At 40.7% G+C, this 16735-nt stretch overlaps 1 protein-coding gene across 1 annotated transcript in view; it reads right to left on the bottom strand.

The window, feature by feature from the left end:
- Positions 1-16567, bottom strand: part of LOC139375194 (ubiquitin protein ligase E3 component n-recognin 1) — a 36163-nt gene extending 19596 nt beyond the window's left edge. The window contains exons 1-15 of the mRNA XM_071116760.1: positions 16212-16567; positions 15191-15450; positions 14608-14686; positions 14365-14475; positions 2832-2959; positions 2595-2733; positions 2370-2432; positions 1953-2184; positions 1760-1848; positions 1545-1643; positions 1298-1455; positions 1093-1192; positions 851-979; positions 562-742; positions 19-80 (exon numbers count right to left, since the gene is read on the bottom strand). Of these exons, the coding sequence (XP_070972861.1) occupies positions 19-80; positions 562-742; positions 851-979; positions 1093-1192; positions 1298-1455; positions 1545-1643; positions 1760-1848; positions 1953-2184; positions 2370-2432; positions 2595-2733; positions 2832-2959; positions 14365-14475; positions 14608-14686; positions 15191-15450; positions 16212-16256 (1875 nt within the window). The 5' untranslated portion in view covers positions 16257-16567. The remainder of the gene's footprint in view (positions 1-18; positions 81-561; positions 743-850; positions 980-1092; positions 1193-1297; positions 1456-1544; positions 1644-1759; positions 1849-1952; positions 2185-2369; positions 2433-2594; positions 2734-2831; positions 2960-14364; positions 14476-14607; positions 14687-15190; positions 15451-16211) is intronic.
- Between the last annotated feature and the right edge of the window lie 168 nt (positions 16568-16735).

Below are 16735 nucleotides of genomic sequence, written 5' to 3'. Positions count from 1 at the left end.
CTTGTCACAGATACTTACTGGATCCATGAATTCGTGGAGGCGTCTGACTGCCCCTGTATAACACAGCTGTACATACAGGCCTGGGGATCATAAGGAACTGGTATTAGAGGTTCCGTAAAACTAAAGATGCACCAAAGAACATTATTGTGAAGGTGGAATGACAGCATAACCAATAAGGCTGGGATGATACCAGTATCGCAATAACTTATATAGGACATTTTTTTACTTCTTTAGGAAAACAGCCCTAATGTTGGAAACAAACATTATGCTGTCATCCAGAGTCACTTGTATTTATTTTCCAAGCTATAGTACACAATATTTTACATACAGCAGGTTTTTAAAGGACCAAAGAGTTTGGTCTGCTTTGTGTTTTCATTTTTCCATGGAAAAAAAATATTGCAATAATGGTCTCGTCCCGGCCCTAATAACCAATAAGCATGCTGTATGATCTTCATTTCCATAACGCCATCTTCATTTACACAACCCCAACTACTGTCCTAACACAGAGCAATTTTCCAAGGCCCATAGGGGCAGACAGATGGACAGTATGGTTCTCCTCACCAGCGAGCGCCCTGGAGATGGGCAGGTGTATGCTGACAGGCTCCTGGGACACCTTGTATGGGCTGACATGGAGGATGTGTTTACACATGTAGTAGTCTGTGGCCTCGCTTTGAAAGGGTTGGTTATTGCAGCGCATCAGCGCCCTGTGGCACTCCCTGAAGGACAGGAGGAGAACAGTCTCCTGGGGGAGGGGCATGGGCAGAGATGCCAGTCAAGTACACAGGAACATACACTTTTCCATATTTATCAGAGATTTAGGGATTTTAAAAAGCATTGCGTGAGGACTTACATCAGATGAACACCAGTCCTGGAACATGACGAGGATGTGTCGTAGCTGTCTCTGGATAGAAAACCCAGCCTCCCATTCAGGCTCGACCTCGATGTGCTGACCAAACTGCCGCTTCACCTCCTCCATACCCTACCAAGAGAACAACCATCTGATGTATTTCATGATGGAGGCAAAGGCTGCAAGTCAATACAAAAGCCCTACCGCCCGACAGCTACTCCAGAGTGTAAAGTGACTGAGTGTACCTGCATGCAGTGGAGGAGCCCCAAGAAGACCCTGAACCCCTCCAGGAACTGGGTCCTCAGCTCCTCAGTCCACAAAGAGGGCTTGCTGATCAGAATGTACCTGTGGAGTAGAACACTTTCATATTACGGATAAGCATCAGGCAGCTATAGCAAGAGACATATTCCTTAATGTCAGAGATTAAGCTGACTAATATGTCACACCCACCTGAGGTCGTGGAAGATCACCTGGATCCGGAAGAACTTGTCTGAGTTGTACCCCTGGAAGTGGAAGCGATGGTTGGCATCCAGGTGCTCCGACAGCAGCTCCATGACGGTGTCAACGATCACCTTGATCACATTCCCTTCCTCAATCAGCTGCCTGGCCTGAACAGAGAGAGAGAAGGATACAGTGGTATGTGAGCTAAGCCTGGCAAATGTTTACTTTATATTACATGGATGGCCATTGCTCTCACCAGAGTGGGTACGGTGAAGATCTGCACAGATAGAGCTGTAATTGATATGCTCCTCTCATGGTCATCAAGTGTGTAGTCCTTCTGCAGTTGTTTGTAATGCTGAAAGACAGTGAGGGCAAAAGGGTGGGACGTACAGTATAGGTTAGCCACAAAATTGTAATGTAAAGGTTGCATTTATTTGAAACATATCAGTGTACTACTGACTTCTGACATACCTTGGTGAACTCAATGGCAAAGCGCCTCTTGTACTCAGTCTCCATCAGCAGGCTACAGAAGATCAACTCATGAATGAACTTGCGGGCTCCTGGTGGAAAGAAGAGAAGGGGCTTGAATGTGATGGACTGGAGGCAAAACAGAGGTGCATCTTAATGTAGAGAAAGAATGAAGTATGGATCAAGGTCTTCTTGCCTTTGTATAGCCTGGCGTCGTGCAGCATGAGTCGGCTGATGAGGCTGGGCTGGTCACCCTCTGAGCTGGGCTCCAGAGCCACCTGGCAGAACACCTGCCTGAACCCCACTGAGTAGCCGATGATCTGCTGAAACCAGGTGCCCAGTCGCATGGCAAAGCTCTGGTGGGCCATGACTGCAGAGTGGAGGATCTCCACACGCAGGGGCTGCAGGGAGATGTGCTCCGAGTGGGACTAAAAGCACAACACAGAATACAGCATGGGTTAGAGGTCAGTGGCTGCAGGGAGATGTAGTCCAACATAGAACTACAACAACACAGCATTTAGCAGGGGTAAGATGTCTGACTCAGAACACTGAAGGTGATTAAGTTCTATGGCAAAATTTGCCTTTTGCAGTTTTATAAAAGGCTATGATTTACCCTGATGAGGTCCTTAGCTTGTTGGCAAGACCGGAGCTTCCCTCGCTTCACTGCCCGGCGACCCTGCATTCAAAACAGAATGATCAATTTCAAGTGCATAGCTATAATAACGAGAGTTCAACATTGCAGCAGAAGTTTTTCCCCATTTATTGACATATCTAGATGCTTTAAATGAAAGAAAGTAATGAAGAATGCCAGATGGCAGAGAACGCCTGCAGACAGTACCTCTTTGTCGATGAGGGCTGTGTGAGTATGTGCCTCACTGTGGTCACACTGAACAGAGCGCTGCAGGGTGTAGATCACATGATCATATGAGTGGTGCTCATCGTTGTACAGTACACAGTAGTATGTGTCCTCCTTCACCCTGTGACAAATCACATTGAATGTCATTCTGGATTTAAAACTACTGGTGTAATGTGGATAAGTTTAGTGCTATGGTTATCATTAGAAATAGGCTAGTACCTGGGCTGCAGTTCTGCTGCTAGCTCATAGCTCTCCTCCCACACCAGCAGATCTGTAGCGTAGCGCAGGAGAACCTGGAAGAGCTTCTGGGCACGCTCACGTAAACCAGGCTCTAACACACACTCATCCTACAGAGACAAAAAGTATCAGTCACACACATTTTTACATTTGAGTCATTTAGCAGACGCTCTTAAACCGAATGACTTACAGCAGCAATCAGGGTTATGTGCCTTGATCAAGGGAACAGACAGATTTTTCACCTAGTCGGCTCGGGGATTCAAACCAACAACCTTTCAGTTACTGGCCCAACGCCCTTACCTGCTAGGCAGGCTGCCGCCCTATGGTATGGTGCCATCTGATACACACAATCATGTCTTGCACATGTAAGGGCACTATAAAATCTGTTTAAATGTTCTCCATTTTGTTTTCTTAGGTTTCAGATTTAATTTCGTTTAGATTTTTACTCTCAAAATCACCGTTTTTAAATAGAAAAACAACACAATTGGATGTTCTAAGTCCACAACCATGCTTAAACTACATCAGGAGACAACATTTGGAGGTCTGGCAAAAATCTAAGAAATGTTGGGTGTACATACCCTTTAATTGAAGTGCACACCAGCAAGAGACTTGCTTGGTTATCGGACTTGCTTGGTTATCGGTTTGCTAAACAAATCCCCACTGGATTGAAGCAAATAGCCATGATACACGATATGACCAAAAGTATGCTTTCCACTAGATGTTGGAACATTGCTGCAGGGACTTGCTTCCATTCAGCCACAAGAGCATTAGTGAGGTCGGACACCAATGTTGGGCGATTAGGCCTGGCTTGCAGTCAGCGTTCCAATTCATCCCAAAGGTGTTCGGTGGAGCGGAGGTCATGAAATTACTTGTTGAAAGGTGCCATGTTGAAAGTCACTGAAAGTCACTTCTACTGCCAATGTTTGTCTATGGAAAATGAATGGCTGTGTGCTCGATTTTATACACCCGTCAGCAACGGGTGTGGATGAAATAGCCGAATCCACTAATTTGAAGGGATGTCCACATACTTTGTATATATAGTGGATATTATTATTATGTTAGGTAGGCATAGACTACTTTGTAGTTAACATTTAATTGAGAAGGTTTTTGGGATAACTTTTCCCTCTACCAGAAGACGGTTGTCATTAACATCATCACTAACGGTGACACAAAGTGGAGAGACGAAGCCTTGTGAGGTATTGGTCGGTCACATGCATGAACCAAACGTTAATGAAATAATATGTATAATTAATCATGTAAATCATGCAAATATAACTTGTCTGTCTTGGTGCATTACATTTGTTGGAACCTCTCCAGCTTGTCAGTAATAAAAAATGATTAATTTAATATTGACTTCAGGTGTCCCTGGTGGTAATTTCCATGACAATATGAATCACGTGTGCATTTGATTTTGTTCATGTCTTATCATAATCTTGGGCAAATGAAATAATTTACTAATCAATTCTATATATTTAGTTGATTTCCTACTAAGTTGAATGTATTTATTTATATTGTTGAACGTTGTTATAATGTCTGTATTCTGTGATTCCGTCCACATCGCAGACTTTATAGGGCCCTACACATGCATAATTAAGACAGTTCAGACATATACAAATGTATACACTAACTAATCCAACAAAAGTTATTTAGAAAACTCAAATGAGACAGAGCTCATTGTTTTTCTTCACATAATCTCTTTATTTTCTTTTTTTGGTGGATCAGCTTAATATTCCCATATCTTTTTTTGGTAAATATATATATCCATATAACATAGGCATACATATACACATATACTTTTTTTAATAGAATATACCTTTATTATTCTCCGCAAACCCTACCACCCTTCTCCCAATTGGAGTAAACTAATAAACAATAACACTTAGGCTTCTACCTTCAGTTTATACATCTTATACACATTTTACAATCTATTTTACAATAGTTATATTTAGTTTGTTTTTAGACCTTCCTCTATTTCTGATGCCCATCCAGTTTTATTTCTATTTGTAACTGCGCTATTTCGCAAAATTTCTGAACCTATATACATTTTACAGACCCCGTATGTTTTACATTGTTTATCTTGTTATTAGTCCCACCCTTCAGCTCCATTCAAGCCCTCCCATCTAGGGCTTAACAACATCCATTTTGGATTTTTATTTGCCATATATTTTTCAACTGTGCTGTGATGCTTCACAAAAGCACTGAACCTTTCTATTCTCCTAACTTCTACAAATTGTAAATTAAAAATAAACATTTTAGCTAAAATAATTATTAAATTATTGATTGACTATGGCTTTTCAAATCACCCAGTATTGCTGTCTGTGGCATTAGTTCTAGGCAAATGTTGCAATTCTTTAGCCATTCCTGGACCTGTGACCAAAAATGAGCTACATATGGACAATACCAAAATAAATGATCTAGTGACTCTGATTATATCCCCCATATATCCCCCATATATATAACATTATATTGGTTGCAAGAATTTTGTATAGTAATTGAAATTGAAAAATGTGAAGTTTTGAATCCGGTGTTGTTTTGCGTATCAATTAATAAACCATGTACCCATTCCATGGCACATCAAAAAATTATTTCACCATTTATATGGCACAGCTGTCCATTTTTTGGTCCTTAAATTAAATTGGTATATGTTTTTAATTTATCACACTTTTCTTTAACCATTCATGTTCTTTAATGCAGGGCCGGCGTAGTTCCTTACTTTTTTCCCCCTTCTACTTGCCTCTTCCATTTTTGTGGTAATGCTGCTATTAGTAGGTTGTAATTTGGGTAGAGCAGACATTTACATATGTCTGTGTTAGCTGCATGTATGACATAACTCCACCAGTCCTATTTATGATATCATTCACTAAAATTATACCTTTTTTTAATATTTACATTTCTTTAAAAATATGTTTTTTTCCATCAATTAGTATATTTGAGTTTAACCACAATATTTGTTGTATTAGTCTTTTCAGGTGGATTAAACTGAAATTGCAAACAACTTTCTAAGGCTTGTTTAAAAAAAATAACAATATTTGGGAGATTATTTCCTTTTCAAACAACCGAAAGTGAGCAGTTGTAATCTGAATAGAGGGGAAAAGGCCCTTCTTGAACATGGGATGAGACATTCCTACCAATTTACCAGAGAACCAGTTTGGATTTAAGTTAAACTTTTGTATGACTGATTTCTTTAGTGAGAGGTCTAATGCTTTAATATTTCATCATTTTTGCACTCTGAATTCACATTTGTTATATAATTAGGCCCTTTTAATTTTGTCTGGCTTGCCATTCCAAATAAAATTGAATATTTTTTGTTCACATAATTTAAAAAGGGAGGTCATTGGGTGTAGGCAAAACCATAAGCAAATAGGTAAACTGTGATATGACTAAATAGTTCATCAGGGTGATTTTTTCCCACAAATAGACAGGTATTTTCCTTTCCATGGTAGCAATATCTTATCTATTTTATAAAAATGTATTGGAGAGAGCTCATTTCTTTCTTTTGGGATTTGTATACCGAGTTTGTCCACATCTCCATCAGACCATTTAATTGGTAAACTACACGGTAATGTAAAATGTGCATTTTTTTGTGATCCAAAACGTAATATCTTATCATAATTTGGTTTTAATCCAGAGAGGATAGCAAAAGTATCTAGATCCTCTATGAGGATGTGGAGAAATTCTAATTGTGGTTTTAAAAGAAAACATGAATCATCAGCATACAATGACACCTCAGTTTTTAAGCCACAGATTTATAATCCCTTAATATTATTGTTGGATCTAATTTTAACAGCTAACATTTCGATGGCAATAATGAATAGATATGCCGATAGTGGACAACCTTGTTTTACTCCTCTAGATAGTTTAAAACTTTCTGAGATGTAGCCATTATTTACTATTTTACACCTAGGGTTACTATACATAACTTTAACCCATTTTATAAGAGATTCCCCAAAATTGAAATATTCTAGGCATTTATATACAAACTCCATTCGTACTTTATCAAAAGCCTTTTCAAAATCAGCTATGAAAACAAGGCCTGGAGTCCCCGATATTTCATAGTATTCTATTGTTTCCAGTACTTGTCTTGTCTTATATTATGTCCAATGTATCGTCCATGTAAAAAACCTGGATGAATAATATCTGACAATACTTTTTTAATTCTATGCGCCAAGCATCTTGTTAGGATTATTGAATCACAACACTGAAGTGTAAGAGGCCTCCATTTTTTTAAATGGACTGGATCTTTATATGTCCTAGCTGTGTCTGAATCCTGGCTTAGGAAGACCACCAAAAACCCTGACATTTCCGACAAGATAGAACTACTACAGAGATAGCCTTCAGAGCTCTGTCTTACTATCCAGGTCTGTGCCCAAACAATCTGAGCTCCTACTTTTAAAAATCCACCTTTCCAGAAACAAGTCTCTCACCGTTGCAGCTTGCTATAGACCACCTTTTGCCCCCAGCTGTGCCCTGGACACCATATGTGAATTGATTGTCCCCCATCTTACTTCAGAGCTTGTGCTGTTAGGTGACCTAAACTGGGACATGCTTAACGCCAAGGCCATCCTACCATCTTACTATCTAAGCTTGATGCCCCCATTCTCACACAAATTATCAATGAACCTACCAGGTACAACCCCAAATCCGTAAACACGGGCACCCTCGTAGATATCATCCTAACCAACTGGCCCTCCAAATAGACCTCTGCTGTCTTCAACCAGGATCTCAGCGATCACTGCCTCATTGCCTGCATCCGTAACAGGTCTGCGGTCAAACAACCACCCCTCATCAGTGTCAAACACTCCCTAAAACACTTCAGCGAGCAGGCCTTTCTAATCGACCTGGCCCGGGTATCCTGGAAGGACATTGACCTCATTCCGTCAGCAGAGGATGCCTGGTAATTCTTTAAAAGTGCTTTCCTCAAACTTAAATAAGCATGCCCTTTTCAATGTAGAACCAGGAACAGATATAGGCCCTGGTTCACTCCAGACCTGACTGCCCTTGACCAGCACAAAAACATCCTGTGGCGTACTGCATTAGTATCGAACAGCCCCCGCGATATGCAACTTTTCAGGGAAGTTGACCTGGCCAAGGCTTTCGACTCTGTCAATCACCACATTCTAAGCGTTAAACTCAACAGCCTTGGTTTCCCAAATGAATGCCTCGCCTGGTTCACCAACTACTTCTCTGACAGAGTTCAGTGTGTCAAATCGGAGGGCCTGTTGTCGGTACCTCTGGCAGTCTCCATCGGTGTGCCACAGTGTTCAATTCTTGGGCCGATTTTCTCTGTAAACATCAATGATGTAGGCAATTTATGCAAAGGATTTTACCTCTCACAAGTCTCACCATTATCAAAATTACAATATTGCAAGCAATTATTATATTAGCAAACAATTGTGAATCATCCTATATTGTCCCTAACATCTTTTACTCCTTCGGAACAGTTGTGGGATACGCACATACACACTCAAACCTTTCCCCCACATAACCATAGGGTCACATTCTCAACAGTTGCACCATCCCAGAGCCCAACTCAAGAAAGGTCTTGATTTACGACTGCATATACAGTTGCAGCTGTATGAGAAGGCCTGCAAGACTGTGCAAAACAAAAATGGGCAGAAATGGGGAGATTAACCATTGTCATGTCCAGGATGATGGGAGGTCAAATGTACCCCTTTTCCCTAAAGGAACCCACACTTTCCCCCGTATTGACCATATTCCCAAGTATCTCCATGCAGTCAGACTTTTGATTTTGTGCCACCAGGGCCAAAATAATATACCCCTCTCTGAATGTCCGAGTGTGACCCCCTCCCATGGGTTACTGCAGCTAGTGAAAGTCAGCACTGCCATTGCCTGGGTGGGGGCACCCCACCGGAATCCCCATTGGCTAGGTACAAGGTCGTCAAGGTTCTCATAAGCAGCTTTGAGAATGTCCTTGTATAGAATGCTCTCCCTTTAGGGGGCTTTGGCTTTGCAGGACCAACCCTGTCACGCATGCTTTTGTGTTCCAATTAGTTATATTTGAAGAAATATAAAAAGCTACATTTGTTTTTGTATTATTACAATCCATAACCAGGCTAGAATTGTGTTTAATTAATTTCCTTGTCTATAAGAACTTCGTATTTTTTTTAAATAGGCATGGAGTAGTCTTTGTGTCTCTGAACAACTGGTTATCAATATATAGGTTTATCGATGACGAGAGCTACTCGTTTCCCTTTTAAACTATTTTCCTTGAAAATTGGATACGCCATTCTGCAATTTCCTTCGGGAACTGGTCATTCATGCCAATTTTGGTCCCAGCAAGTCTTTTAACCATTATTTTATCTTTAAAAGATGCAAATTTGGCAACGATTGGGCATTCATACCTCTGCCCTCTCTGTCCGAAGCGGTGTACACATTCGAGTTAAATTTTGTCGATAGCTTCGTGTGGAATCTGAAGCTCTCTAAGGAGGAACTCTAACTACAGATTCAGGAACTTCTCATTTTCTCTCTTGGATACCTGTAAGTACGAGATTCTCTCTCATGGATCTAGTCTGTAGGTCAAGTAAGGCTTCTCTCAGAATGGTGTTCTCCGTTTTAAGTTCATTCACTTCGATTTCAATCTTATTGACTGTCCCTTTTAGTTTGTTTGTATCTTTCTCCAATGTTGCAGCTTTTTCATCACTCATCTCGAGGCTTGACTTCAACTCTTTTATATCCTTATTGACTAATTCAAGTATACCCAGTTTGTCATTTATTGATTTTAACAAATCGGTTTCGACCTTTACCATTCCCGGGGGTGAAAATATTAAATTGTCTGTGTCTGTAGAAGGGTCATATTTTCATTTTGAAATAGGGGAAACTATCTTACTCTCCATCATGTTTAGGTGTTGCTTGTTTTCATAATATTTGTCGATACATTTCTCTAGTCTTAAGATTTGTTTTGTTATCCAGATTGAAGTTTATCACCCTCCAGATTGTGTAGTGCTAATATTTAATCTAACTTACCGATATTGAATATTACGTTTTCATCTTGAGGTGCTCTACATAACTACGTTCAGTCTGCCATCTTCAGTCTGCCACTACCTACAACTCTGGTTGGACGTACTGCCAAATTGACTAATCTCTTAACAAAATAGGAAGACAAGACTAACATCTAAACTGTACACTACATAATATGGCATAGACTAGGTTTGGACGATATACCGTTTCGAAAGAGACGTTAGGGCTGCACGATTTAATCAAATTCAGATCAAAAATGCGATACCCATATCACAAGAGACTGCGATTATCTCCTTTCTTTGATACTACGTTAATACAAAAAAAAACTAAAACTATGGTACCTCCTCCAAATGCGCTAGCCTCATTCAATCTCTACGTGCACAGAGGATGCTGACCAATAACAAGTGGGCTCTCTTACTCTGCATGGCATGCACACACTTGCCAATCACAAGCTTCCCCGCTTAGAGCACGCAGTTAGATGCTGGAAAGGGCTTCACATTGTGTCGGAAACATGAGTGCTGCTAGTGCCAACGAGACCACCGATTTGGTGACAAAGCATCTTCAGTGGTATGGCAGCATTTCAGCTACAGGCAAACCGATGTCAACCAAATACAAGTGTTGTGGTGACAACACCACACATTTATTCAATAATTTGAAGAACCATTCCCTACTTTATGACAATTGCATGGTGACATGTTTTTTTATTTTTTTATTTATTAACTGACAGCAGAAAAGCATCTCAGCCACCAATGTTAAGCAGGCATTGACTGCTGATGCATTTTTAAGTTTTAACACCCTACAGAAAAACATCCCACCTACACATAGAAATCACAGAAGATATCACCTATCACAAACAAAGATATGATTCCTATTTATATAGTCAGGAAAGACGGCTTCAAGAACATTATAAACATTGCTCATGTGGCTTGTCAACTAAAACCCTCAAACTTTTACAGATGCACAATTGAGAGCATTCTGTCGGGCTGTATCACTGCCTGGTACGTCAACTGCACCGCCCACAACCGCAGGGTTCTCCAGAGGGTGGTGTGGTCTGCACAACGCATCACCGGGGGCAAACTACCTGCCCTCCAGGACATCTACAGCTCTCGATGTCACAATATGGCCAAAAAAATCATCAAGGACAGCAACCACCCGAGCCACTGCCTGTTCACCCCGCTATCATCCAGAAGGCGAGGTCAGTACAGCTGCATCAAAGCTGGGACCCAGAGAATTAAAAACAGCTTCCGTCTTAAGAACATCAGACTTAAATAGCCATCACTAGTACAGAGAGGCTGCTGCCGAGGTACACAGACTTGAAATCATTGGCCACTTCAATTAATGGAACACTATAGTTACTGTAATAAATGTTTACATATCTTGCATCACTCATCTTATATGTACATACTGTATAATAACTTGGGTGGTTCGAACCCTGAATGCTGATTGGCTGACAGCCATGGTATATCAGACCGTATACCACGGGTATGAGCAGCTCTCGTGAGGACCGCCACAGGAAAGGAAGACCCAGAGTTACCTCTGCTGCAGAGGATAAGTTCATTAGTTACCAGCCTCAGAAATTGCAGCCCAAATAAATGCTTCAGAGTTCAAGTAACAGACACATTAACTGTTCAGAGGAGACTGTGTATCAGGCCTTTATGGTTGAATTGCTGCAAAGAAACCACTACTAAAAGGACACAAACATGAAGAAGAAACTTGCTTGGGCCAAGAAATACGAGCTATGGACATTAGACTAGTGGAAATATGTCCTTTGGTCTGATGAGTCCAAATTTGATGTTTGGTTACAACCGCTGTGTCTTTGTGAGACGCAAAGTAGGTGAACAGATGATCTCTGCATGTGTGGTTCCCAACATGAAGTATGGAGGAGGAGGTGTGATGGTGTGGGGCTGCTTTGCTGGTGACACTGTCTGTGATTATTTAGAATTCAGGACACACAACCAGCGTGGCTATCACAGTATTCTGTAGCGATATGCCATCCCATCTGGTTTGCGCTTAGTGGGACTATCATTTGTTTTTCAACAGGATAATGACCCACGACACACCTCCAGGCTGTGTAAGGTACTATTTGATCAAGAAGGAGAGTGATGGTGCTGCATCAGATGACCTTGCCTCCAATCACCCGACCTCAAACCAATTGAGATGGTTTGGGATGAGTTGGACCACAGCCAACAAGTGCTCACCTTATGCTGGAAAAGCATTCAAGGTGATGCTTGTTGAGAGAATGCCAAGAGTGTGCAAAGCTGTCAAAGGGTGGCTACTTTTAAGAATCTAACGTATATATTTTGATTTGTTAAACACTTTTTTGGTTAGTACATGATTCCTTATGTGTTATTTCATAGTTTTGATATCTTCACTACTATTCTACAATGAAGGGGGAAAAAAATACTAAGCAAAACACTTGAATGAGTAGGTGTGTCCAAACTTTTGACTGGTACTGTACATGGAAAAATGCATGTTTAAAAAAATACACGCTTAAGAACAGACGACTGACTCTCAGTCGGACTGCCCTAATTGGGACAGTGACATTTTCTGTTGTTTTGGCTCTGTACTCCAGCACTTTGGATTTGAAATGATACAAATGACTATGAGGGTAAAGTGCAGACCGTCAGCTTGAAGGGTATTTTCCATCCATATCGGATGAACCGTTTAGAAATTACAGCACTTTTTGTACATAGTCCCCCCATTTTAGGGAACCAAAATTATTGGGACAAATTCACTTGTGTATTAAAGTAGTCAAATGTTTAGTATTTGGTTCCATATTCCTAGCACGCAGTGATTACATCAAGCCTGTGACTCGACTAACTTGTTGGATGCATTTGCTGTTTGTTTTGGTTGTGTTTCAGATTATTGTGAGCCTAATATAAATTAATGGTAAATAATGTAGAGTCATTTGAGTCACTTTTATTGTAAATAAGAATATAGTATGTTTTGTGATGGTGAGAGGTTAGCATGTCTTGGGGGTATGATATTTGTGCTTCTGTAACTTTCCTAATTATTCATGATTCATTCAGGACCATCCGTAATCCGACACTAGGCTGTGTGTTACATGTTAAGGCACTGACTTATATTTAAATTATAATAATGATTGAGCCTACTTATACAATCATACGCTTCCTAATCCATCTGCAGTCTATGGCTGCCTGAATAAATAATTCACTGAGGTTATTTAATAACTCAATAGTAAAATAAGAAATCGGAACTAATGTTATTAATTAAATTATAGCACACTATATTATGTTAAAAATGAATGATGTTTCATATGTAGGTGTAATAATCATATCTATTATCATATGTGGAACAATGTTAGAAAATATTTGTTTCATTTGGTTTTGTATTCAGTGAGCACAGTATGTATTAATTCATATGATCTCATTTTAGAAGTGATGTTCTCTACCCTGACCCCCAAGAAGTCTCAAGGCTGTAATCACTGCCAAAGGTGCTTCAAGAAAGTACTAAGTAAAGGATCTGAATACTTATGTAAATGTAATATTTCAGTAATATTTGTTTTATATATTTTTGCTTTGCCATTATGGGGTATTGTGTGTAGATTGATGAGGGGGAAAAAAAAGTATTAATCAATTTTAGAACAAGCCTGTAACGTAACAAAATGTGGGAAAAAGTCAAGGGGTCTGAATACTTTCCAAATGCACTGTAAGACTACAATCAGAAGTGTACAGACTATCAAAAAGAACACAAACGTTATTCGACACATAGGCAAAATAACACATAGGTAGAGCTACAGTCAGTTTGTCTGTTTATCTATTCTAAACACCATGTCACACTACCATGTCAAAATAGGGGATGTAATCTATCACTAGACATTAGGTCTGAGAAATCACCCGCCTGAGAGCTTCCTTGTTTGAAACCCAGTGTTGTGATGTGTCACTAAAAAGCAGCCTACAGGGCAGCGGCCAGCCTACAAGAGGCACCTACTGTTTACGGAAAGAGGCAATGAGCCACATGGGCCTTCTGTGTTTGCTCACCGCTCCTGATCTTATCAGAGGAAGGCCCAGTCATCTCAACACACTGGGTAAGGAAAGCCAGACAACACCTGGGCTGGGCTGCATAAGTAATCAGTACTCAACCACTTTTGTTTCATGACTGTTCACCACACTGGTCAATGACTTGAATGCCCCTCCATTTAGGCCTATTTATAATTGTTTCTTATCAGCAAAAACCATTCCACGCTGATATGGAAACATTGTTGATGGATGATAATTTAACATAAGTGGACCAAATTAAATAGAACGTCAGTAGACTGCCTTTATCTCATCCCCTTATTTTCCATAAGGCTGCTCTGCAACCACCCTCCCTCTGTCATTCCAGCACTAATTTGTTTTGTGATGGAGGCTGACCAAGTGTCATTTTCCCAGACACTTTCTTGTTGAAGGCCAAAAGTGCATTCTCCAACTCAAGACAGGAAAAGGAGCACACTGAGGTCATCAACACAGAATGGAAAAATAAAATGTGACCCCCCCCCCCCCCCCCCTCTCTCTCTTCCGGCTGTTATGAAACGCACCGTTTCCATGGCAGTGGGAGCCCCTGGGTCGTGTTTGGAGCAGCAGGGCCCAGTCTTCCAGGCCTCCAGATCCCCACAGTCACAGAACCCCCCTCCTGATGAAGCGTGCATCTATAAGAATCACACAACATCGAGGATCAGTAATGGACACAGACAGCAGGTGAGATTTCACGAGATGTTATCAACACTTATGTTAAACACTAAAACCATCCCAAAAAAAATAAAAATTAAATGGGAACCTACTTTATAACGATGGCCCTTGTGCACACTGTCCTGGAAGCAGTCCATGCACAGTACGCATGTGGGATCTATCGCACAGTCCCTGAAATCAGGCCCACAGGAGGTTAGAGTCGTAACTTGATCACACACATCTCAACAGTTGGCTCGAAAACACGCAGTCACACATTAAAATCTGATACAGAATTAACTTAACTATTAATTAGAGCCAGTTAGGCTAAGTACTGTAGTGTTGTAGTGTGTGAGGTGACCAAAAGGTAGGCCAATTAGGTAATAATAGAACTGCAGCTTTTGCAAATGAATTCTAAGTAACTATTTTGATATATTTACATAGATCTTTGAACCACATTACTAGTCGAGTTAAGAGGTGGGAGAATTATTATTATTATTTTTTGTTTTAATAACTCACCTTCAGAGCTTATATCTAATTGGGTTACTAAAAGGGTCATCACCTTACAGTACGTTCATATGGTCAACAGATTCTTCATATTTCTGTTTCTTGACAACTACTGACTGAGTTGGTTCAGAAGTTATGAAACCTCTGTCTTAATGAGCATTGATTCATGACAATTAGTAAGCTGGTTCTGACCTGCAGGAGTAGACAGTCTCCCCCTCCTTGAAGACACGTCCACAAAGCTGTGAGGAGGCACTGCCCTGCTGGAGCTTCTCCAGGCCGGCCTGAGGGTCCTCCCCGAACAGAAAACACTCCAGTGGCTGCAGAAGACGGCTCTGCACCACTTCCTCCTCCTCCTGAGAGTTGGACTCCACCTCCAGGCAGTAGATCTGTGGCACCTGCTCCACCACGAAGCAGAGCATCTCTGCCCCGCAGTCCGCAGCATCCCGCCACCTCTGCAAGACATGAGAGGGAGAAGAGCAACATCTGGGTTAAATAAATACACACTAATCGAGAGCCTTCTTCTTGAATGATAAAAACATCTTTGTTATACAGTGTTCTGGCAAAAAGCATTAACCTAGCAAGCTCAAATTAAAACAAAACACACACACATTTTTAAATAGGCAGTGTTTAGCCATAATTATGACTTTGTGGCTGTGGTAACTCGTGACGACAGAGGCGAGATGGTCATGGCTAGAAAGAATACAGCCCCCCCCCCCCCCCCCACCACACACACACACACACACACACACACACACACACACACTATATAAGCTAACGTTAGTCACAAATCCTGACAACCAAGAATATCCGATGCTGTGTGACTAACTAACTAGCTAGCTAACTAACTACCACCAAGAACATCTGAACTAACGTTAGCTGTGTGAACACAATTCATAATTAAAGTACCAGACATATCTTAACTAGATAGATAGATAGATAGATAGATAGATAGATAGATAGATAGATAGATAGAATGCGATGCCCACCAAAATAGTATTCTTGCAACATTAGCTAGCTAGCTACAGTAGCTAGTAAATGTTGCTAACGTTAGCAGGTTAGCAAACTTGAAAAGGGGTGCGTAGAAGAGCGTCCACCAAGTAAAACGGGAACTAACTCAAATATAGTGTAAAACCATATAATCAGTAAAATATAAGATAGATCAAGACAAAATACGCGTGTAATTTACAGAATTTACATTTTGAGCATACCATACCTTACTGAGCTCCAGTCCGTTTAACGATGTTTCACCTTCCGCCATATTCCATTTGCCGTAAAACTGTTGATGCCAGGGAGTGAGACTGTGGAGAGACGTTTTGGAGTTATTTTTGCGACTGTCCTCGACCTCGCCTAGTCATGGCTAGAAGGGATTCAGCTTTTGTGAGATGTTACTTTTTGTAGCAGGTTAGGAGAATTAACGTAGCAGGATGCTTCGGTTAAGGTTAGGGAAGGGGGTAGATTTAGCTAAAATGCAACACCATTCAACGTTTGACGTTAATTTGACAAACGTTGTATTCTTTCTAGCCGTGACTTCCTCGCCTCTCTCGTCACTACTTACCACAGCCACAAAGTCATACTTATGTCTAAACCACGCCTATTTAAAAAAAAAATATTCTTAAAATCAGATTTTAAACTTAACCTTAAATTAAGACCAAAAAGCAAATGTTGCTTTCATGAAATGTTACTATATTTCTTAGCCATTTTGACTGTGGTAATTAGTGACAACCCTTCACCTCTGAA

Source organism: Oncorhynchus clarkii, chromosome 19 (assembly GCF_045791955.1).
Source record: "Oncorhynchus clarkii lewisi isolate Uvic-CL-2024 chromosome 19, UVic_Ocla_1.0, whole genome shotgun sequence".
Classification (NCBI taxonomy): Eukaryota; Metazoa; Chordata; class Actinopteri; order Salmoniformes; family Salmonidae; genus Oncorhynchus; species Oncorhynchus clarkii.
The sequence above is the reverse complement of the archived record's forward strand: the minus strand, read 5'-3'. Positions and strand labels throughout refer to the sequence as shown.